At 34.4% G+C, this 25219-nt stretch overlaps 1 protein-coding gene across 1 annotated transcript in view; it reads right to left on the bottom strand.

Moving 5' to 3' along the window:
• The window catches only part of LOC145690464 (NFX1-type zinc finger-containing protein 1-like), a 97417-nt gene that overhangs the window by 23268 nt on the left and 48930 nt on the right, over window positions 1-25219 (bottom strand). The window contains exons 3-7 of the mRNA XM_081765375.1: window positions 23972-24055; window positions 19408-19679; window positions 11989-12132; window positions 7979-9329; window positions 2904-3069 (exon numbers count right to left, since the gene is read on the bottom strand). Of these exons, the coding sequence (XP_081621501.1) occupies window positions 2904-3069; window positions 7979-9329; window positions 11989-12132; window positions 19408-19679; window positions 23972-24055 (2017 nt within the window). The remainder of the gene's footprint in view (window positions 1-2903; window positions 3070-7978; window positions 9330-11988; window positions 12133-19407; window positions 19680-23971; window positions 24056-25219) is intronic.

The raw sequence follows: 25219 nt of genomic DNA, 5'->3' as shown, positions 1-25219 counted from the left end.
GCCATAAAATTTGACGTAAGATTTTGATGCTAACACTTGTACTATTTCTGTAGATATGTAAAGTTTCTAAACTATTTTACCAGGTACCTAGAACATCAGATATTACTACCGTTTTAACGGAGTGACTTACTGTGCAGACTACGAGTTTAATTCTCATTATAGCATATTTTGCAAGAGCATTTAGAATTTCTGTTTTTTTTTTTTCGTTTTAAGAATATGAAAAATAAATACAATTTTTTTATACGTAGCATGTAACTTACCTGACTTTGTTTACATCATAAAATACACAGCTAAATAATGTAGGCTGAATCAACTAAGTTAATGTTATAAAGTGTATCCTAAAATTTCTGTAGTAAAAGTTCTGCAGTAGTACGCGTAAATAAAAACTCGCAACAGAAATAAAGACGAAACAGATTATTGTTCCCTATATAATGATTTCTATAATTAACGTTACAGCTCTATTATTAACTCTAACTCTAACTAACTAACTCTATGGCCTATGGAACCCGGAGGTTCAATGCCGCGTTCACAAAAGCTCTCCACTGACTTCTATCCTTAGCTAACTGCATCCAGTTTCTACTCTGTATTCCAAACAGCTCTATTATTAAATAATAATAATAATAATAATAATAATAATAATAATAATAATAATAATAATAATAATAATAATAATAATAATAATAATAATAATAATAATAATAATAATAATTATTATTATTATTATTATTATTATTATTATTATTATTATTATTATTATTATTATTTTATTTTTTATTTATTTTATTGTTCTGTTTACATGGGACCCGCCTACCCTTTTCTGGGATGACCTTTCGCTGATCGATCTTTTTAAATAGAGGTGAGTATACGAATTTTGATTGATGATTCCTAGCGACATTGAAAATAAATATTATTGTCATTATGGAGTTATTGAGTATTTACAACCACATGTAATTTTCTGTTAGCCATATGTATAAATATTAAGCATTTAACCATCATCTTACAATATGTAAAAAAAAATGTATGAAATGATAAACAGTCGCTCGGCTTCCCCCTGAATTATTTATAAAGATTGTTTAAGTAACTAGTTTTCAATCATATACATATTAACAAATTCTATTCTATAATGTATAGGGGCTTTAAAATGTATAGCTTCGGAGATACTAGCTGCGTGTTTATTCATATTTTGACATCGTACTCCGTAATAGGCCGCACCTTGTAGTCTGAATATATACTTACATATTTTCACTAAAAATATAAATCACTGAGCAGAACAACGTTTATTTTAAAAATAATACAGAGCGTTCAAAAAGTCTCTATATACCTGAACTGTCATATATTCAAAGCAACGAGAAAATTATTTTACTCAAAATTTATTATATTTTATGGCATAAAAGCACTATGTACAGGGCGTAGCATATACACACACGTTTTAACACACATTTTCACAGCAAATGTTGGAAATGTCGCCCATGAGCCTCCAAATGTTCCCCACCCCCACGATTCAGGTGTATAGAGACTTTTTGAACGCTCTGTATATATGTGACAATTTCGCCAACTAACTGAACATATTGGCTTCATAGACAGTGTCTGATGAAGCCAATATGTTCAGTTAATTGGCGAAACTGTTACACATTCATTATTTTTAAAATGAACGTCGCTTTACTCAGCGATTTGTACTTTTAGTGTAAGTTACTTAAGATAGGTAAACTAGTATGAATCAGTTAGTTACATACATTATACTTTTTTTAAATATATAATGTGAATTAAACTTAGTTCAGTCTAAACTAAGACACAAAGTGTCAATTTTCGTATACTGTAAGATGGTATAGAAGAAGATGGCTAAAGAGGACCCATATCATATCGGATATATACATGAGATCCGCGTCAAACATAATCCTATCATGGATTGAACTCGAACATCGAAATTACACAAGGGGGGAACGCTATGTTGATGCTTCAAATCTTTTATATGACAATAATCACATATTTTACTGTGAAAATCGGAACATATTAACTGTTTCACGGTTTCTCTTGGCTTTATTATCTTTATTAAGATAATAAAGCCAAGAGAAACCGTGAAACAGTTAATATGTTCCGATTTTCACAGTAAAATATGTGATTATTGTCATATAAAAGATTTGAAGCATCAACATAGCGTTCCCCCCTTGTGTAATTTCGATGTTCGAGTTCAATCCATGATAGGATTATGTTTGACGCGGATCTCATGTATATATCCGATATGATATGGGTCCTCTTTAGCCATCTTCTTCTATACCATCTTACAGTATACGAAAATTGACACTTTGTGTCTTAGTTTAGACTGAACTAAGTTTAATTCACATTATATATTTAAAAAAAGTATAATGTATGTAACTAACTGATTCATACTAGTTTACCTATCTTAAGTAACTTACACTAAAAGTACAAATCGCTGAGTAAAGCGACGTTCATTTTAAAAATAATGAATGCGTAACAGTTTCGCCAATTAACTGAACATATTGAACATATTGAACATATTCTCTTTTATCATTAACATAAAACAATGTTCTAGCATTAACATAAAGCAATATAAGTATGAATTCGTCCCAGCTCACAACTTCAAAAATTTTACTTTTTCTATATGACAGAATGTGAATTATTGATATCCACATTAAGTTATACAGTTGATTATCACATATTATGGTATTCATTGCTGACGAATGAAAATAAGGATATTAATGTATCGACCATTTTTATCCTTTGTTTCTCCAGCTTCAGTGAATATTTTTCGGTTTCATCCTTTCTCTTCCAAGATCCTAATATGATTACTGTCAAATAGATGCACTTAACAATTTTAGTTCATGTCCTATAAATATGCTTTGAGTTCTATAGTGTAACTTTTTACAATAATGATATGAGCTTACCTGTGGCCACAAATCAGAATTTTGTTACATCTTTCTTTGCAAGGCTTATGTATTCTTCCTTGTAGACAATCGCCGCAGGTTGATTTGCACTTGTGGCCACATGATAAAATGGATGTGCATGGTGCTTTACAGTGAGCTAACAAGATATCAGATTCTGCGGACAAATCTACAATGAAAAGAAATGTAAATGTCTGTCAACTACGAAATATTTCTTATGCTGAATTATCACACAGCATCAACTGATCTATTATTCACATTGGTTTGTGTTTTGTAAACAATTTACAAGTTCAAAATCAAATAAATCAAAGAAGTTAAAATAATATAGAATCTTCTGGTAACTAACGCATAAATTAAATAATATTTTTCTATTTCAGTATTTCTACCGTCCGAAAACATAACAACATTTAAAAAATACTGTATAATCACGATAGACATCAAGATAGATTAAGAAAGTATTTTTAATTATAGATTAAAAATATGAGCATATGCAATTAATTATCACCTTTGGATTTGCGTTTTGAAATATTTATTATTTATGTACAAAATTTATATTTTAAATAATACTTATCAGTTTAACACAATAGAGTAATTCTATTTCTATAATAGAAAGAATTATATATATATATATACAGGGTGCGGCACGTAAAACCGGCCCGTAAAGTGAACACATGAAATGAAATGTAATGTATTGAATATGACTACTCACCTTCACAGCAGCCTTCACAGCAGGTGCTGAAAGTATCCTCCGCCCACTTCAACCCACATGTGAGCACGATTAAGGAGATTCATATATATCCTTGTCAGTTCTTGTGTTGTAATGCTATTGGTTACATCCTGGATCCTGGTCTTGAGTTCTTCAATTGTGTGTGGATTTGTTTCGTATACTCTTCCCTTTAACAGTCCCCATAAGTAAAAGTCACACGTGGACAAGTCTGGTGACCGAGGAGGCCACAAGCCTTTGCTGATTCTCTCTCCTGTACATAGTGCTTTGAGGTCCTCTCTGGTGTAAACATCTCATGCACAAGGGACAATGATGCAGCTGATGTGTGGCATGTTGCACCGTCCTGCTGAAAGTAACATAACTGACGCTCCTCTTCGGTCAAGTGTGTATAAAACTCCTCCAGGATTCCCATATACACGTCACTGTTCACTGTCGTCTCAAAGAATATGGCCCAATAACGCGTGTGGCGGAAATGGCACACCAAACACCAATCTTCTCATCATGCAAGGGTACCTGGTGGATTGCGTGTGGATTTTCTGTCGACCAATACCGGTTGTTTTGGGAATTTACGTACCCAGACAGGTTGAACCACGCCTCGTCACTCATGATGAGCATTAGTGGATCCAAGAAACCACTGGCAACATTGCTCAACAGCCATGAACAGAAATGCACCCTCTTCTGCAGCTCAGGCTCCTTCAGTTCTTGCACAGCACTTATCCGGTACGGTTTTAACTTCAGTCCCCTTAAAACACGTCTGCAACTTCTCTCACTCGCATGAACCTGTTGACTCAATCTCCTGGTTGACTTTCGAGGACTTCTTGTCATTATCTCCTCCACCTGCATCTTTAATTCAGGTGTGCAGACAGATGGTCATCTGTTCCTGGGAGCATTTTGAACCGATCCTGTACGCCGCCATTTTTCAATCAATTCCTGAATGGTGCTTTTTGCTGGCACAGAACGTCCTTGAAATTTCTCCCGAAACAAATTCTTTGTTTTCACAAAAGATCCAGTGAGAATGAACCCTTCAACAATGGCAACACGCTCGGGTATCGAATACGGCATTATCACACACTGACACTCACCCGGCTTAACAGAACGAGGCCTTTTTCTCAACTGGTTTCGACAAGTTTTACTGGTTGCGGCTGCACGTGACTGCTGCAGGTCACGTAAGTCGACCCGACCTCGACACGCCATCTCTTGGTAGGAAGGTAGATTATTTAAGTGTTGCCAAAAACACAATATACCAGAATATTACGACGGGCCGGTTTTACGTGCCGCACTCTGTATATAAAAAAAACAGTTTCACAAATTTTACAGGTTGACATATACTTTTTCTCTAAAAGTCACCGAACACCCCTGCCGAAGCATAGGGTTGATTCCTCCCGGCAAGACCTACTAATGTGAGGAAGTTACGCAGTAATGGCAAGCGTTGGAAGCAGTTCGATTTGCTTCTGGATAGCACACAGACACGAGCTGAGTGACTTCTCAAGAGGCATAATTACTGAGTACTACATGTCTGGTTTGTCAGTATGGGCCATCACAGGTAAATTAGGTCGTCCAAATTCAATGGTTGGTAGAGTAATGGCTAAGTGGATATGTGCAAGTATCACCAGTATTGCGAAACGACCCGGACGTCCCACGAGAATAACTTGCCGGGACAGGAGGGCGATGAAAAAAGTGGTACGATAAAATTGAGTCAACGAGCTATTGCCATCCATCAGGAGTTCCAGTGAATGAAATTACTGTTTGAAAGGGGGGATGACCATCGACACGTTAGAGTAAAAGACAGTACCTTCATTCACTCATGTTGTGGGTCCAGGTAAATGGCAACGTTGCATTTTCATTTAACATTGGGCGCATAAAAAGTGTACAGCCCAAACGGCTCATCCGATTTAAAAAAATCTTTCACTTTAGATTCATATTTAGAGACGGTTTCCCCTCTTACATTTTGTTGTAACTCAGATAATAACAGAGTTACCCTATGCCAGGGAACTTTTGAGACACCGTGTAAAATTAAAACTGTTTTCTCCTTAAACTGCGCAAAGTAATTCTGGGGGCTCTTCATACTACTATTATTTAGTGTAAAATGGAGAAAGATTAAATTAGATTAAATAAGCAGGAAAAATTACTTACGATGTATTATAGAGTTTATTAATGAATAGGGCAACCAACTTTATGCTTTATACAGCTGTATATTATGCTTTACTTTTCCTTACATTATGCTTTTTCCTAAATTATGCCTTAATTTGCTGTTCCTTAAATTATAGTACTTAATTTTAATCTATTTTTATTACACATATTGTTTTATTTTACTCGTTTTTATTACACAAGCACATATATATATATATATGAAACAGCTATACAGTAGACTTCTCATATTTAATGAACTCAGAACAAAGAGTACAAAATAGATTACCGCCTTCTACTTTGGAATGGTCAGTTGGGAATTCTCTTACTCCCTGAGATTGCATATACTCTTGATTTTGGCATCTTGAAATAAGCACAACCAGTCTTGCCTGCCACAAAGTGAGGGGGGGAGGGGATTCTTCTGAGAGAAAGGTTCACACGGAGGAGGAATTCGAAATTCCCATTGTTACGCGTAAAGGCAATTGGCAGTTGATAATAGTCTTTGTTGATAATTTTTTCTTTGGCACAAAATATATTAACATATTTTTCTTTATTGTACACATACACTGGGTTCTAAAATGCAAATGTGTTTTATGCTTTATTTATGTAAATTATGCTTTATTATGCTTGTAAGATTAGCAAATTTGAATATGTAAAGTGGTCAAAATCACAGATATGGTATCAACCATAGGTGAAATATTCCATTACGCTTTTACTACTTTTTATGCTTTATGGTTACCCTATTAATGAAATATAAACAAAATCACCTAAGTCGTTTTAAAGACAATCGTTCTAAAAGAACTTTCTCTTTTGGATTTTATCTATAAAAGTACTTTATTATCGGGTTGTTAATGTTATATTAATTTATAAATATAAACAACACACAGTCGTTTACCTTCAGTAAACTATAATTATTTCGGGAGGGAGAAGGAAAACTTGAAAAACACTTAAAACCGTGAGTTTAAGATTCGGTCTGGATACATTGAACGGTATGGCCTCGATTCGCACATACATACACGGGGACGAATGAATTAATAAACTGACTGCCAGCCAGCCAGCCAAAAATAATTGTTTCGGCATGTAGAGGCCACAAAACGATTAAATCCACTGAAGTTGCTTATTTTCAAGATCATTATACTTTCTTCCTTCCTATAATCGCTTGAAAGTAAAGAAATAAAATAGCTTATAAAAGAATATCGGAATACAAAGGGTAAGTAAAAATTCTATTACTATTTATCCTATTTTACAAAAAATAAGACGAGGACAGTATAGAACGAAATCATGCATTCTTAATCATATCAATACACACTAATATAATATTTTGCTGAACTAGTAAATTTGTGGGCCCGTGTTCGACAGTAGCATCGATAAAATCTAACATTCAATAATGCCCACTTTTTATCCTCTAACTACTTACATCAACGCTGTCTTGGAGAACGCACTGGCTCAGTGGTAGAGTGCTCACCTCAGATGCGTGGGCTCCCTGGTTCGATCCCACCTTACGTGAAGTGAACTTTATGGTAAGCAAGTACCATGTGCGTGGGTTTTCTCGGGATCCTCCCGTTTCCTCCCACTATCATTTCATTCATTATGATCATCACCGTTTCGTTTAGTCTTAGTGCATAATTATGGAACACTAAACGAAACAACAGCACTGTCTTGAAAAAATATATATTTTACCCTCTTGCTTCTCATTGGGTTATCAATCTCATTTTCACCTGTTCGCTCCTAAACGTTTATCCAGACACACACACAGTTTTAGACGAAATTCGCGTGTTTTGGCACATTTTGTACCCTTTTGTATTGACATTTTAAAAATTCGTATGTGTTTCACTACATTCCGCTTACTACAATTACCGTCTTCAATTCCACTTGCTATACTTTATCTATGATATCGGCTGGGAAAATACCAAGAGATTTGTGTACAAATTACGCGGAAGAAAAGTGCATTCTCTTTATTTATCACTCGTTTCCTAGCTGCCTTCTACATTTCTTCATCCAGTATATTCTTAAAAAAGGATTAATTAAAATAAAGCATTTCTTACAATATCTAAATTGTATTTTTTGTATTATATACCACATAATGGCACATTGTGGTCTGGGAGATAACAAAATATTTAGGGGGCAGGATATTTTTTCGTTCTACACGTATTTTATCTATATAAAATATACAATTTTAGTAATTAGTATTTTATCTATATAAAATTTTAGTAATTACAAGGCTTACCTTGGTTTCTCGCTTCGTAGCAAAACACATCTACTCTATGTCCGCAAGCAGATTGTACGGGACTTTCAACTAATTCTTGACAATTTTGGGTGCATGAATCCTTGCACATTGATTTACATCTGTGTCCACATTCTAATACTCTTTCACACTTTTCTTCGCAATCCTCTCTAGTCGGTTCTTTGGAACACTCGATTTCAAGCTCATGTCCACAATCTTTTATGACTTTATTGACTTTCACGGAACAAGAACCACAGGCCTTGTTACATGGTTGCTGGCACTGATGACCGCATTCAAGTATTTTCTTACATCTTCTTTTACAAATAAAGTCGTCTGGGTTATCACTACATTTCATCTTGAAATTATGACCACACGATCTGATTTTAACAACCTCAATCAAACATTTGCCACACTTTTCCCAGCACTGCTTTGAGCAAATGTGATTTTCGGTGCATTCGCTGTTTTTTCTCATACATTTTTCTTCACATTTGTATCCCAAGTGCTCAGGGTCAGACAATACATGGCACTTTTGTTGACAGTGATGCCCACATGATAGTAAATATTCACACATTCTTTGGCATTTGGTGTTGGATAAACGTTTGCAACATTCTATGGTAATTTCATGTTTACAACTAGCAATCACTTTTGTAACTTTCACATAACATTTATACTTCTGCACATCATAGTAGCAATCTAGAATAGCAGTATGTCCACAAGGGAGAATCTTCTCTACTTTCTCATGACATTCGAATTTCTGTGGATCAAAGTGACATTCTAATTCTTTTGTGTGTCCACAAGGAAGATCTTTGACAACACGAACCATGCATTTGCATTCCTGATAACATAATTTTGGACATCTGTGGCCTAACACACATACAGTCATACAATTTTCCTTACATTTGTACTCTACATGCTTTCTGTCCAGAATATGACACATCGTTTTACATTTATGCCCACACATTAATTCTGCATTGCATATTTCTTGACATCCCCCTTCTGGCGCGTTTTCTATTATATCTTGGGCCGTTGAAACTTTAACAGATCTCAGCGGGTGGTTTTGACATATTAGTGTTAAATGTGTCCCTAAGGCCTTTTGTTCTTCAAGAACGTCTTTTATTTTCAACCATATTTCACTTCCTTCAGCAAGCATATCCATGTTTCCCATAATGTAAAGACCTTTCTTAGCTCTTGAGAGAGCTACACAAACTCTGTTTTCAGTTTTTAAAAAGCCTATCTTTCCTTCTGTATTATTTCTAACTAAGGACAACAGAATTATGTCATTTTCTTCTCCTTGGAAATTGTCAATAGAAGTTATGGAAACACCATTCAGCCACTTGGAATATTTCTTTTGTAACTGAAACATACATAAATAAACAAATAATTGGAGAAACAGTTTATCCGTAACATTTATAAACGAAATAACTATAAATCTGTTTCCTATTCTTCTTTGTTTCTTGTTTTCCAACATTTCCCTAGAACTCTGTCGTGGCCATATGGTTAGCGTAATGCGCCTTGTATTAGACCGGGTTCGATTCCCGGTGAGAGTTCATGTGAGTGGCATGTTAAGCTGTAGGTCCGCGTCTTATATAGCCTTGGTACTGAACGGAACACCAAACTACAAATTAACCAATCTAACATTTTTACCTATACATAATATGGATAAAATATCTATTATACTGCATATTCAAATTATCCGAATAGAAAAAGAATTCTCAGCTTTCATTAAGTTCTGATTTGACAGCCTTCCGTGTCAAATCCGTATAGTGTAGTATAGTAATCCGTGTTAGTATTTCTTTTTATTGCGACTATAAGTTAAACATGAAACATAAAAATAATATAATACGAATAATTGACATTAATTCATTAACAGAAAGAACGGAATATTGTATTTTAATTCTTTTAAATAAAAATAAAATTTGACCAAAGCAAACACTTATTATTAGTAACCTGTGTTACAGATAATGATTGTGTGTCTGTGATGAGTAACACAGATCAGTAATAAATAGTGTTTAGTTTGGCCAGACTTTATATTTATTTAATTTGTACGTAGTTATTAAGCTAGAATGAGTAGCATTCAGATTTAACAGTGCAATTTTGCTTTCTATAGCAGTGACTGCCATAGCATGAATATTTCCTGACATTTTGCACACTTTAGTTGACAATCTTACTGACATTTATTTTTTTTTATTTTTATTTATTTTTTTTTTTGTTGAAATTATTAAATCATATATGCGTATGACTATAGTATTATGAAATTTAGTAGTTTGTTTTCACAAAAGTACATAATACATTAACAAATAAAACAACAGGACCTTTTTTCTTTACTAAAAAGACAAATGTGCTACACAGAAATAGAATACTTTACGTATCACAATTCGCTTAAGTGTTCATACCTCTCATTGATATTGTCCAGAACAATCCTTGAATTAGTTCTAAATAAAGTGGGTTTAATGATGAAGTAGTGAAAAGTCCCATCAGCAGCTAGAGGTTCTTGAAACCACTGAAAGGGTAGGTGCACTGATCACTGAACAGTGCAAAATTATTTATTTCCGGTCAACGAGATATTCAGGAAACAATAACAGCCTGCACGGCGACTTGTTGACTACGAGAATCTACTGTACAGTATAGTCATGCTATTTTTACCACTGTCTTAATACAGCAAATCATTTGGTCACTTCAAATATTGCAGGCCCTTCAGCATCGAATTTTTCTGCTTTTTCTCCCAGTACACTCATAAGCATAACATGACATAACATCGAAACAATTAAATATCCCCACAATTTCGGATTGGAAAGTCTCACCTGTTTGGAATATAATGTGATGCAATGATTGTACACTCCAATAATTCTGTTATCAGTGATTACACTAATCTCTAGTCAATCTGTCTCACGAGATAATTCATTCCAGACAATATTTGTTGAAGTCGTTGCGCGAAAGCGGTAACACTTGATACACCGTTTTCTATCTCGCCTTTTAGCAATTAATTACACTTGAATTAAATTTAATATTAGAATTATCTACTGATTACATATATACCTGTTTTGGGCCGATAGGAATAACTTAACATTTAGAAAACATCTTGAACACACACATGTCTCACTCAAACCCCTGGCTTGGAAAAGCGTTTGAAGCACGTTTGAATTTACTGTAGTATTGGATATCAATCACGCCAGTCGCCCTTCTACCCAGCAATTCAATAAACAGGGAAGAGGAGGAACACTTCCATTTGTGTATATTATTAAAGGAAGTATGGAGAATAAACCTCGAAGTTTCACCTTATTATTATAAGTGTCCCGGTTCATTTTTAATTGCAATAGATTATTTCTAACATATTGCATTCTTATCAACTTCAAATCCCCCATCTCTCTCTCTCTCTCTCTCTCTGAGTGTGTGTGTGGGTGCATTTCTCTTTCGGTAAATATTATATATTTGAATAATTTTCTCTTCGGTAGGGAATTGTGCCAAAAATAAAATCTGACCAAAGCAGAACACTTTCAATAAATAATAGTGTTACAGTTTCGACAATGTATCGAAATGCCGAAACATGTAAATAGCAATGATACATTGCCGAAACTGTAACACTATTCTTTATTGAAAATGTTTTGCTTTGGTCAGATTTTAGTTTTGACACAATTCCCTACCGCAGAGAAAATTATCCAATAACAGTGTTATAGTTTCGGCAATGAATCGAAATACCGAAATATGTAAACGACAATGATACATTGCCGAAACTGTAACATTACTATTTATTGAAAGTGTTTTGCTTTGGTCAGATTTTAGTTTTGAGGCAACGCAGTTCCACAGCTAGAATAAACGGCATTCAAAGGGAATTGTGATATTATCTTGAAATGTTATACTCTTCCTTGCTACTTTTCCTATATTAATACCACTGTTTCTATTCTACATTGTCACATCTACACCACCGTATCAAACTTCTACCACAAGAACGAAATATCGATCTATACTGTTGTATTTACATATAAACCTTCGCAACCAAAATAAGACTAAGTTACCTTTTTCATAAGAAACATTTGACCGACGTAAGCTGCCAATATTGTAATTTTTGTTGGATCGTATCCTTGAAGTACAAAATACCTGCACAATTCAATCAAAAATGAAGCTTCATGTTTGTTCTGACGGCTAGCAGTATCGTCAACCTAAAATAACAATTTTAGCTATTTCAATCACATTTCAAATGTAAGAAGGATTTACTTTCTTAACTCAACCTTATATCTAAAATGTCATATAATTAATTTCTTATTCATTATAGCTACGTCACTCAATGATGCCTGTGACCCATCCACTTATATTCTTTTGTTACAACTAATATGTGCTTTACAGTTAGGGGAAGACACGCAACAATAGATACAATCTGTTACAGTAGTGTTATTCAAATCATTTAACAATAGGTTCTGTTGACTTCGTATCAAATATTAATTCTATATGATTATACAGTCTGGCAGAAAAGCCTAACTATTTTCAAATTGAAATTGTGACTAGACGGTTTTATTTCCGAATTAAGATATATCCCAAAGTATTTTGCTTACAACATTTAGATATATGAATCATACCGCTCCTACTTCTTGAAAAATACATTTTTCGAAAGATTTCCTCTTCAAGAATAATCTTGCAACGAAGACAGCAAATTGTCCTAACCGCGATATCAATTGTTACACCACAACAAGTTGGTTTGAGTGGAAGTTAAGGTCTATATGAAATATTCTGCGTACGAATCGGTCAGCAGGCCACTAATATATATTTACTGCAGATCGCCGTGACTTTGCTGAAAAGAGCGACGCACATGTTCAACATTCTCTGCAGTTTGAACAGTACGCGCCTTCCCAAGTCTTTTCCTAATGGTTATAGCAGTTTTCCGAAATTTACTAATCAACAACATCGTGATATTGTGGCTTGGAACGCTATGATTCTGATGAATGTTCAAGTGCCGGTTAAATCCACACTGAGTAACTATTACTGACTTAAAAAAAAAAAAAAGTCTCCAAGACAATGCTCCATGGCGACTGAAATGTCATGGCGAGGTGGGTACAATGTAACCCATCAATCTCAACAATGATATTCTCAAAAGGTAGGTCCAGTATGTTTTATAGCTAGTTGTTGTAATCAAAATGCTTACTTTTGAGTTATCGTTTAATTAGGGAACAAAAGGACAGATATGAAATATGATCACAATTCCAATTGCAAAACAGTCTGCTGTTTTATTTTCTGCCGAACACTGTATTATGTATTAGTATATTATCACTAGAGAGCGGATTTTAAGGTGCAGCACCTTTTCTAAAAATGTAGTTGTTAAACAACCAAAGTTTAAAATATGTATTTCCGGGCATGAAACGAACTGAAATGAAGGCACTTTGTTGCGCCTTTTTCGTGAATGTTGCACCTTTTTCGCTAAATTAATAAAATTTCCTCTTTTTTAAACTTTTTTTTAGCCTTCAGCACCTTTATTGTCCCTTTTTCTATTTTTTTATTTTAATTTGGACAGAACAATGTATTTTATTTTCAATCTAGTTTGCACATAATATTCCATAAATTAAGACACGATCTTGACGAATTTACTAGGGACAAATTTGAACTGAATTTGCGAAACAATCCGGACGTAGAAATCTTTACAACGTCAACTGAACTTCCTGTCCATGTGCTTACAAGATATGCACCACTGGTTTCCATTGATATCGAGCAATGTTTAAGGATCACCTGAATTCCAAGCGACAAAAATTAACATTCGAATTCATAGAAATGTTGTGCATAATCAAGTATAATCAGTTTCTGAAAACCCAGTAGTATGGAACGGTTTCTCAAGCCACAATATTGCTAAATTAGTGTTTTTTTTTTTTTTTTTTTTTTTTTTTGTTTTTTTTAATACCGAGTTGGTTTTAACCACAACTTTATTACAAGAATGTTGAAGGTTGTATAAGTTTATGAGAATAAATAAAACAATTTTGCAATTTATGTCAAATGTTTAAAGCCAAGTTTTTAACAATATTTACTATGTAATGAATATAGAATGATCATGCAACTGTATAATATAGCACCAAATAAAGATATCCTATTAGCACCCTTTTTTTGCACCTTTTTGAATGACTTTTCAGCACCTTTTATTCCCTTTTCCTACCACATTTTTGCACCTTAAAATCCGGTCCCATTATTATTATTATTATTATTATTATTATTATTATTATTATTATTATTATTATGAATTCGAATGTAATACCAAAAATTTTTGATCAGCTTATTTACAATTATCTTTATAGTTCCGTTGAACATTCTATTATACCTGAACAGTATGGTTTTTTGAAGGGTAAATCAACTGAACTAAATTTGAATAAATTTCTGACTTTGGTTTCTCCTGTTGTATATAATCGTGGTCAAGTTGATACTATTTATTTTGATTTTGCTAAAGCCTTCGATAAAATATCCTATCATATGCTTCTTAATAAACTTAATTTCTTTGAAATTCCTAAATCCTTGATTCATTGGTTCGCTTCCTACTTGTTTGATCGCAAATTCGTAGTTAGATATATGGGTTCTAAGTTATCTGTTTACAAGATTTCTTCGGGTGTTCCTCAAGGATCCAATTTGGGTCCATTATTATTTTTAATATATGTGAATGATATTGGTAATTATCTGAAATGTCCTTTTTTACTGTATGCTGATGATCTGAAGATATTTTCTGAAATAGCTAGTAATCAGGATCACCTTAAATTACAAGCTGATATTACCTCAGTTTACCAATGGTCTGTACAAAATTTACTTCCATTAAACATGAACAAAATAAAAAGTATAGCGTTCTCCAGGAAAACGAATATATCGTATTTTTCTTACTCAATTAATCAGTATAGAATTCAACCTGTTTCAATTAACAAAGATTTAGGTGTTATGATTGATTCTAAATTACTTTTTGACCATCATGTTTCAACCATGGTTTCCAAGCTAGAAGGAATCTGGGACTCATCAAATGGGCTGCTAGAGATTTTAAGGATATTACAACTTGCAAAATTTTATATTGTGCATATGTACGTTCCCATTTGGAATTTGCTTGCTTGATTTGGAACCGTAATCTCATTAGCATTACTCAAGTTTTGGAGTCAGTCCAGGTTTCCTTCCTGGCCTGGTTAAAATATAAATTCAAACTATACGATCTGACCAATAGGGAGATTCTCGCTAGATTGGATTTACTTGTTTTTGAAGTTCGACGTAATTTAAGGCAAATTAAATTTATTCATGATATAATACATGCGAAACTGAATTTAATTGAATACTTGTATATTAAAGTTCCCTCGTATAAATCTAGGCTTTACCGTCCTATACTGTGTAATAGTAATTTAGTTGGTTCGCCATTATCTATTTGTGTTGACAACATAAACAAAAAGTCACTCAAAATTGATTTCTTTGATTCGAATTTTTCAGTGCTTAGAAAACAGTTTTTGGATTGCTATATTTAATTAAAATACAAATTTAACCTTTGTTTGTATATTGTCTATTGAATTTTCATTTCTTTCTTTTACCCATATGGTTTATATTTGTTCATGTGTTTTATTACTAATTTTTTTTTAAATTTGTTTATTTTTATGATCTACATATGTAAATTCTTAGTAATATATCCTACTTAATTGAATCTTTACTGAATTGAGGATATGTTTGAAATTTTATTTTGTAATTTAGTTTGAATTCAACTCGTGTTAATTTTTTTCTTTTTCTCTACTTGATTGTCATGATTTCATGTATTTTAATTGCTTTGTTTTGTTGTATTTTTCTTGTAATATTCTATTGTATATAATTGTATATATGACCATTATGGCTTTGGCTGTGGTCGCAATCTTTCATAATAAATAAATAAATAAAATTATTATTATTATTAAGAAAAACGAAAACATGAGACTCCTTCTCGTATCTGTCGGTTTGAGTCAGTACAACACAAACTTTGCGTTTCTGAGAGAAAATTGAATACATGTTACAGAACCTAATTGCGTCTGCACAATATATATATATATATATATATATATATATATATATATATATATATATATATCATAAACATTACTAGAAGATTATCTTTTTCGCTAGTACTGGGTCTAGAGATAATTTCAATAACCAGTGCAAATCGACTGAATGTACTGGTTACCTACATGTTAGTATATTTTTTGTACATCAGGGTTCCTATTGATCTGGAAAAATCTATTTCCCTGACTTCTCCCTGACCTGTGACAGGAAATTCCCTGACTTTCATAACAGGTATCGGATGACGTTGATATATAAATAAGAAATAAATAACGATGAACATTTATATATGAGAACATTTATTCTATAGAGATAAATAGTAATCAATTGCTGATACGTACATTCCACTTACCTCGCATAGAAATCTGAGCAACGTCCCATACGTTCATCATTTATGGTTGGCTAGGCTAAAATTGGTGTACAATTAATGTTAGAAAAAAATAGATTTTATAAAATTTCCCTGACTTTCCCTGATTTCCAGTCTTTTTCCCTGAGTTTCCCTGACTTCCCTGACTAGTAGGAATCATCTATACAGTACACGAATAAATAAATAAATAAATAAACAGTTTGTTTTAGCAGTACAGTAAATGAATAAGCCATCTGTTGTAGTAAAATAAAAGTAGCGATTATTATTATTACTATTGGAAACGAACAACATATTTTTTCGCATCATAGAAATTGGTCTTTTTTTCAATTTTCTTTAAAAAACTACTAATAAGAATTCATTCTCAAGCTTGTCACTTTGTTCAGTTCAGGTCGAATTCATGTATCGATTGGCAATATGTCTCATCTTTGAATAGTATCGATGCCTGTGCTACTATTATTGAACGCAATTAAAGTTTCATCTTGCTAGTTTCATGATGGAAATCTTGTTTACTGAATACTTCATGATCAGTCTAATCCTAGTGGATGGCGTTGTTATCGTGTAACATCAATTATTAGGTGTACAGTTCTTTTTCAACTTTATTTGAAAACCGTGTATGAGGATTTACACTCACCAACATCTCTGTGTTGGAGATACGATGGTTTAGTGGTAGAGCTCTGATATCGTGTCCCTGGGTTTTTTTGTTCGGAGATTTCCTTTTCCTCCTGTATTCTCATTCCACCAATTTTTGATAAATCATTCACTTTCATTAATTAATCCGTCCTCTTTAGCCTAAAAGGGACAATTACGAGCAGCAAAACTAGAAATTTCATTTCACGTCATTTTGTTTCATTTTATGTGATCTATCGATTGGGTTGGACAAAAAAATCTAAAACGTTTGCAAAAGTGTGAAAATCATACCTAGTATGGTGTGGGGCCTCCTTTTGCGTCTAAAGCAGCTTGGATCCGACGTGGAATGGGGTATACAGCTCCTGAATCGTGGTGTGTGGAATTTTGTACCATTGTTCCTCCTAAACATGCTCCAGTTCCTTAAGGGATACTGGTGGAGGGTAATGAGACCGAACACGCCATTCTAACTCAGACCACAATGGCTCAATGATGTTGAGATCTGCTGATTGTGGGACTCAGGGGAGGTGTGATAGCTCCTGGTCATGCTCCTCAAACCATGGTTTCACCGTTTTTCCAGCGTGACACGGTGCCAAATCATCTTGGTAGATGCCATCACCATCAGGGAACAATATTTGGGCCATGAGTAGAACCTGGTCCCCCAAAATGACCTCATATGCCTTAGCATTCATCATTCCATGCAGGGCTATGATGGGACCTGAACAAAACCACATCACTGCCCATACTGTAACAGAACCACCCCCATGCTTTACAGTTGGGAGCAGACAGTCTGTACCATAGGCCTGCTACGGTGTTCTCCATACGTAAACACGACCGGTTGTTGGAAACATGGTGAAGGTCGATTCATCGGACCACATCACACGTTTCCACTACTCATGAGTCCACGCCTTGTGGTCCTTGCACCACTGGATACGCCTCTCCGCATTTACTGCTGTGACTAGGGGTTTGGTGATAGCGGCTCTGCCATGAATTTTCGTTTTATGAAGTTCCCGACGCACTGTTTTCGATGAAACCGGATTCTGTAGGCCGGAATTGAGTTTAGACGTAATTTTCATTTCAGTGGTCTTCTTTTTATCTGCTACAATCCGTTTTAATGTCCTCCGGTCCCTATCTGACAGGATTGTCTTTCGACGACTGTTGTGCTTTGCAGACGTCGTTTGCCCATGAATTGTGTATGCCCTTGTGACACTGGACACAGTGCCTTTCGATACCCCCACAATGTTCGCCACTGTTGCCACAGAACCTCCAACCAGACAAGCAGCAACGATCATGCCTCTTTGGAAGTCTGTTTGTTCGCCCATTTTACCGCACTACTTTCACACCACGACACTCACAGGTGAACTGGTTACTGCTAACGGAAGAGGAAGGTCCACATGACACATTGAAAACAAAAAACAATCGGCAACCGCAACACGTGTTGTACAGTGGAGGGCCAAACTTACGTGTCCTGTATGAAGTGTTTTTAGATTTTTTGTACAACTCCTGTATATATATATATATATATATGGATGGCCCATTCCGGAATTTTCCTAAATTTTCTATTTTCTAAATTTCCTATATTTAGGGATGAGCAAAATTTTCCGGAATCGGAATATATATAATCTTTGGATAATATTTTCTCTCGTCTAACGCTCTCGCCTTCGGTGCGAGTGGTCCTGGGTTCGATTTCCGGTGGGGACATTAGGTCGAGAAAGTTTTAAAAGCTTTTCCAGGCCAGCCATCCTGAATGAGGTTTTCCTGGGTTTTCCTCATTCATACCAGGCAAATGCCAGGGTGGTACCTAACACATAGGTCCCAGGCCGCTTTCTTCCTTCCCCAATCCTTTCTTCCTTCCCCTTTCCTCGGATAGTGTTTTCGCCGAGGGACGTCATCCCTCAAACGTGACGGCTAACATGGCCATAGATGTCGAAAGCCCAGAAATCTAAAATCCTAAATCCTACCTTTCCCCGTTAAAACTCTAATAATTTGTAGAATTAATCTTCTATTGACTTTTTAGATTTTTTTTTTTTTTTTTTTTTTTGTATTTTATATTCTTTACAATATTGTGATATGGACGAAATTTGTAATTGTATTAGAATGGTTATTCAAATTAAAAACTTCAACGTTCTTCAAGTATACACCAAAATGTTTTCATTTTAAAATCAACTATGAGACAAACGTTGGAAAATATCTATATTTACAAATAAATAAATAAATAAATATAAACATGAGCAGAATGGAGCAAATTTGTACCATTTAGTTTATTACCAATAGTAACGACACCAAACGACACATCGGAATCAAAAGCAACATCGTCAGTGCTTAGCCGATTTTACAGTAAATTTGTTTATACTATTTTAGAAAAAAGTGCTTTATTGAAATAATTCTTTCTTACGTGTAAACAGTTAAATAATGACTCACTTACTCTGTCTTCTTCGTAATGATGGGTTATAAAATATACGTTTTTGTTCACTCCGCCAATGTCATCATAATCAAGAACTGAGTGGTGATTCTCCAGAACAGGATAAATAGCAGGCACTATCAGTTGGGCAACTTCTGGACGCATTCTATGTTGCACTTTTAATTGATTGTAAGTCATTCCATTTTTGATCATCCTCTCGAACAAGGATACGTCTAAGTTGAACTTCTTGGCAAGTCTGTACAATGCTGGTGATGGTCGCAGCTGTTGATGGTCTCCTACATGAAAAATAAATAGTTCAGTTACATAATTTATGACATGGGAGCTGTTCAGGCAACCAGCAAAAAGAAGCAAGAAGATAATTAGGCGTTGCGAAAAGAAGAAATACACTTATCAAAGAAGATACTAGGCAGGATAGTCTTTTTAGATAATCCTTCGCTTCAGAAAAGAAATTCTCGTGCTCAATAAAGTTAAAACTGCTTCAACATACATGGGTTCCTAGAAAAATAAGCATTGTTTTTCATTGATTGGACCCCTTATTGTGGACCAAGATTCGCTCTGACCCTACAGGTTGTACAGATTTTGCCGACAGTCGGCTGAAGGGAACCACTGTCATGTGTCTGGGATAGCATTAGAGAAACACATACATCTTAATTAGTAAAACTTCCCCACAAATAGTGACCGTCCCTTATCCGACTTAAAGTGCTATGCCACGGCAGAAGAAGCCATCTGTAAAAAGACCGGCGAGGGAGCCTTCCCAAGCCAGAAGAGACCCCCAGCGAAGACTCAACAAATGAAGCAGGCGCCATCCCAACATGTGAAGAACACTCCAAGGGAAATCATTCAGAGAAAAGACACAAGAAGAGAAAGTCCCACCAGGAAGGGAAGACAACAGTCTGCATCTGACAGACATTCTAACAGCTAACACGCTACATGTAGCAGTGCCAAGAGCCAAGCTCTTTGAAGTATCCACACCGCAGAAGAAGTTACCGTCATAGAACCAAAATGGATACAGAGTGTATATACGTTACAAGCAGAGTCAATAACAGGTTCCGAATTAACTTCTCAACAACAGCAAGAAAAATATTCTTACCCATATTTGAGGCCAGAGTTTTCAGCGCCAAGGCAGTAATGCTTCATCAAAACAGAAGACTGGAACGTCCGCTACTTCTACACCAGAGAAAACAATACTGCTAAATTCCGGTTCTTAAGAGGACCAGATAACCACACAACTAACTACAGGAAACTGATGACCCACAAGAAGAATTCATACCCGTCAAAGGTAAACACTACAACACCAAGAAGCAACTGGGTTCGTGAACATCACAAGAAGGAATTGAAACATAAGCTAAGAAGACAGAAGCACACAAAGCCCAGTTCAAACAGCCAACATTCACGTGTGTTATCATGATAGTACCTGCCACAATAGACGTTGAAAGTTTTAAGTGTCAGTTAAGGGAACACAACATCAGCTTCACCAACGTAGTAAGAATTCAAGTACAGAAAGGACCAGCACCCTCACTCAAATTATTCTCAGAAGATGGTGCATACGCCAATGCACTGATAACACACAGAATCACGGAAGGAAACACACACTATAAGGTAGAGACATACAGAGCACGTCCAATGCCGCACTCTAACTGCTACTTTTATGGATACAAGAAACAAAAAAGCATGAAGACAAGTAAAAAAAAATGAATAAATAAATAAATAAAATAAAAAATAAAAATAATAAAATAAACAATCTGCAACCGAACTAGCCACAAGATCGCACTCTAACTGCTACTTTTATGGATACAAGAAACAAAAAAGCATGAAGACAAGTAAAAAAATGAATAAATAAATAAATAAAATAAAAAAATAAAAATAATAAAATAAAAATAATAAAATAAACAATCTGCAACCGAACTAGCCACAAGATCGTATTAATTCCCCCAAAATACCACCTAAAACTAGATATGCAATGCCAAAACTCATCAGAGAAGACCAACTAAAGCAGTCTCAAGAAGCACAACACAGCCGAAACCAAGAAAAAGAAACTGACACTGACCCTAGTAAGGTACAAAAGAAAACACAGGAAGAAAACAAAAAACTCAGCAAAGAAGATGAAGACGAAAAATTCCCCAAATCACCAGCAGAAACACTACACCTGCGGATCAACAATGCAATGCAACAAGTAGCTAACAGAATAGTAACATGGATAACATTAGTACTCACTATATGACAATAAAACCAGTGAAACACCCATGACTGCTAAGAACCATCTAAGAAGCCATCACAAAAAATTTCCAAGCATCCATGTAACAAATAATAACTACAGATGAACAATTATTCTTTCCTTGCATACAAAGCACAAACAAAAACAATGCAGATTAAAAAAAAAAAAAAAAGCTATTCTGCAGCCAGATGACCCACGCACCGATTAAGGATAAAGAAGACGGACAAATTTGCATGTTCTAAAAAAAATAACAGAGACCCACTAATAAATCAAACAATTTTGTCATATTTGCAATTTTGTATTTTATTGGGTTGAAAGCTTACATGGTTCAAGATAAGAAGTAATAATTATAAACAAAATAACATAAATACAATAAAGAAATTAATGGATAGATGAACAAATGAAAAGGAACTGTCTGTTCTGGGCAACATGGCCTTCTGATTCTCTGTAGAGTGTGCGTCCTAAGCGTGGGAGACTCGGACTCGATTCCCAGTAGGACGTCATGTGGTTCAAATTCCCCACGCTAAACTGTAGGTTCACGTCTCATGTAGTCTCGGTGCTGAAAGAGAGTAAAACTTCAATTTAACCAAAATAAATTTAGCCAATCTATAAGCTAAAATTAAATTCACTCGTATTACAGCTGGCGAAGATGGAGTGGCCCAATATAGTGAGACAATTGGGGAGCAAGTTTAATAATCAGTAAAGAAAGAAACAAATAAAACATATGAAAGACAGACAGACAGATTACAAAAATAATAAGTCATTTGGATGATTATCCCTTAAGGGTTTCAACGCACAGTTTAATTTAGAAGTGCTAATGAAGTATCTATATATTACAATGCTAGGTTTATATGTTTGTCTCCAAACAAACGTTTATATGTTTGTCTTCAATCCTTTCGAAAATGAGATCTCGAAAACCATACGTGCTAGAAACGTGTTATTTTCGCTGGTCGATTCAAAATTTTGTGTAGATTGTTCCGTTCTAATTGAATATTTAAAAACCATGGCCGTTATTTCTTTATTACACTTTTTTAGGTGTACACTGGAAGTGTTGAAATTTTTAAAAAAGTAAAGAATCATCTCATTCCAACACAACATGGTTGTATACAGGGATTGTATATTTCTCTGGTGTTTGTTTCATGGCCAAATGATAATGAAAAACGAAGGATAACCATTGCTCCAGGCTAAGATGAATCTTTATTGTTTGGAGTGTTTTGCCCAATGAAGACCACATATCATATCACTGACATTATAATTAATTGTGTAATAAATTTGCTTATTACATACCGTAAGCAAAAAGAAAGAAAATACTGATCATACATGAATTAGAAACTCCAACCGGTACTACACTCAAATCTTGCAAAAGATTGAAAAAATAATCGAAAAAATGTCCCTTTATGGTACCCCTTGCCAATTTTTATCAAGACGTCTTTCACTTGTGTTTGTAACAGGACATGTATAGATATTGTGAGGAATAGAACGAGATTCATGTTCATATGTGAATGATGCACTGTGTAGAGAGCGCAGGTTCAGCTAATAATAATAATAATAATAATAATAATAATAATAATAATAATAATAATAATAATAATAATAATAATAATAATAATAATAATAATAATGTGTAGTCTATGTATGATGAGTTATTAATCCTTTTGCATCCTGAAACAAGAGTTTCGCTTCGCTTTTAGGATAATTCCCTAAATTCCAGCTTCTTCCCTTGAGAAAATTATAGGCTCTCTGAAGAGAAACTTGCTGCGCACGCCCCTGTATGCTATAGGGCTGGGGTGGCCAACGTATCAACCGGCAAATCGTTATAAGTAGTCCATATCTGTTCGTCATACTCACTGTATCGATCATTGTGGTTGCGCTATGATTCTTCTAGCAAAGTTAAATTTGCTTTCTGTAGGCGTCACGAGAGCATGCTATTACATATTACAATAATATAGATTATTTACCTAAATATAAAATCTCATATCTTAAGATATGTAGACTACCAGTGATTTCTGAAATGAACAGTAGCTTTTAAACCTAAAATGGTAGGCCACCACTGCTATAAGTAAAAAATACTTTGAAGTACTTCTAAACACCTGTTTTCAATGAGTGACGTTAGTATTATGCTCAACGTAATCTGGAGCATTATGCGTAAGAACACGAACACTGCATTAGAAAGATGCATATTCTATACAGTAAGGTTTGTCAAATACAGAAAACTACATGAAACAACACTTACAGTAGTTTTACATTTATTTACACTATTTAGTTTTCTGAACACAATTTTTCTAGTTCTTTCATTACTAGTATTTTTGTAGATATATCATATAAAGTCTTGCATTAAGAATCCATACTAACCTATTAGAATCAGATGCTGACAATGAGATGTTAACGACACTATAATATGAGACTCTAAAACTTCAGCTGCTTCTTCAACGATCACTGCAAATGAAACAATGAATATTATTATATTTCCTTTATTGAGCAGGTGCACGCATAAACAATTACAAAGCGGGTCCCTATCTAATATATTTTGCATCTTCCAGTATATAAAAGAGATAACTTGCTTGCTATGATAAAAAAAAAAAAAAAAAAAAAACCAGCAACAACAACAATGAACAATTGATAACCATTAGCATTATTATCCCCGCTATTTTCAGAATTTGTTACACAAAGTTCATCGATTACGGAAGTGTTATAAACAGTTATTTACACATATCCTCTAACTTACACACAATAAATAAATAAATATCGACTTGTCAACAAATAAACACAGTAATTCGCAAATAAAATATCAATTTTTCGTATTAACAACACCTAATGTGTCTATTAGAAAATTCCTTAGAAGGAGAGACATTTTACTTTTCACGCAACAGAAATAAAAGCTTTATCAATAGTGGCCTCCAACAAAATGTGAAATCGACATGTACCATTCCCTAGATATTTCAATTGTAATTAGGTGTGCCAAATTTGGTCAGTTTCTGGTAGAAAGGGTTGGAATGATGATTATGAAAAAAGGATTGGAATGACAAATTAAGTTGATTGTTTATTTAGCAATGGTGGCCTCCAACAATGAAACTAACAACAATATGTGAAATCCACATGTACGATTCCCTATATATTTCAATCGTAAATGGTTGTGCCAAGTTTGGTCTGTTTCTGGTAGAAAGTGTGGCCGATTAAGTTGATTGTTTATTTAAAAATGGTGGCCTCTAACAATGAAACTAATAACAATATGTGAAATCGGCATGCACCTTTCCCTAGACTTTTTGACGTCCATTAACCAGACTGTATCCATTTCTGCTTAGTTTTTGAATTCATTTTATTTTTGATTGTTTTAATTTTATTAGTTGTATATTTTAACATTGGTGACAGTGGCGACATCTACTGTTAGACACAAACTATTTGGACGTTAAAAATAACTTCAACGTTCCACGTTTACGCTTGTTTGCCTAACGGAGACGGATGATTAATTGGAGTAGATGATTATGAAAAAAGGGTTGGAATGACAAAGGTATGAGCTAACGGAAGAATCGCGAGAACATAAACGGATAATATGTTTATTATGAACAGGGTTGCCAAAAACTTTTTTTTTTTTTTTTACAA

This window comes from Thermobia domestica, chromosome 1, assembly GCF_964235325.1.
Source record: "Thermobia domestica chromosome 1, izTheDome1.hap1.1, whole genome shotgun sequence".
NCBI lineage: Eukaryota > Metazoa > Arthropoda > Insecta > Zygentoma > Lepismatidae > Thermobia > Thermobia domestica.
The sequence above is the reverse complement of the archived record's forward strand: the minus strand, read 5'-3'. Positions and strand labels throughout refer to the sequence as shown.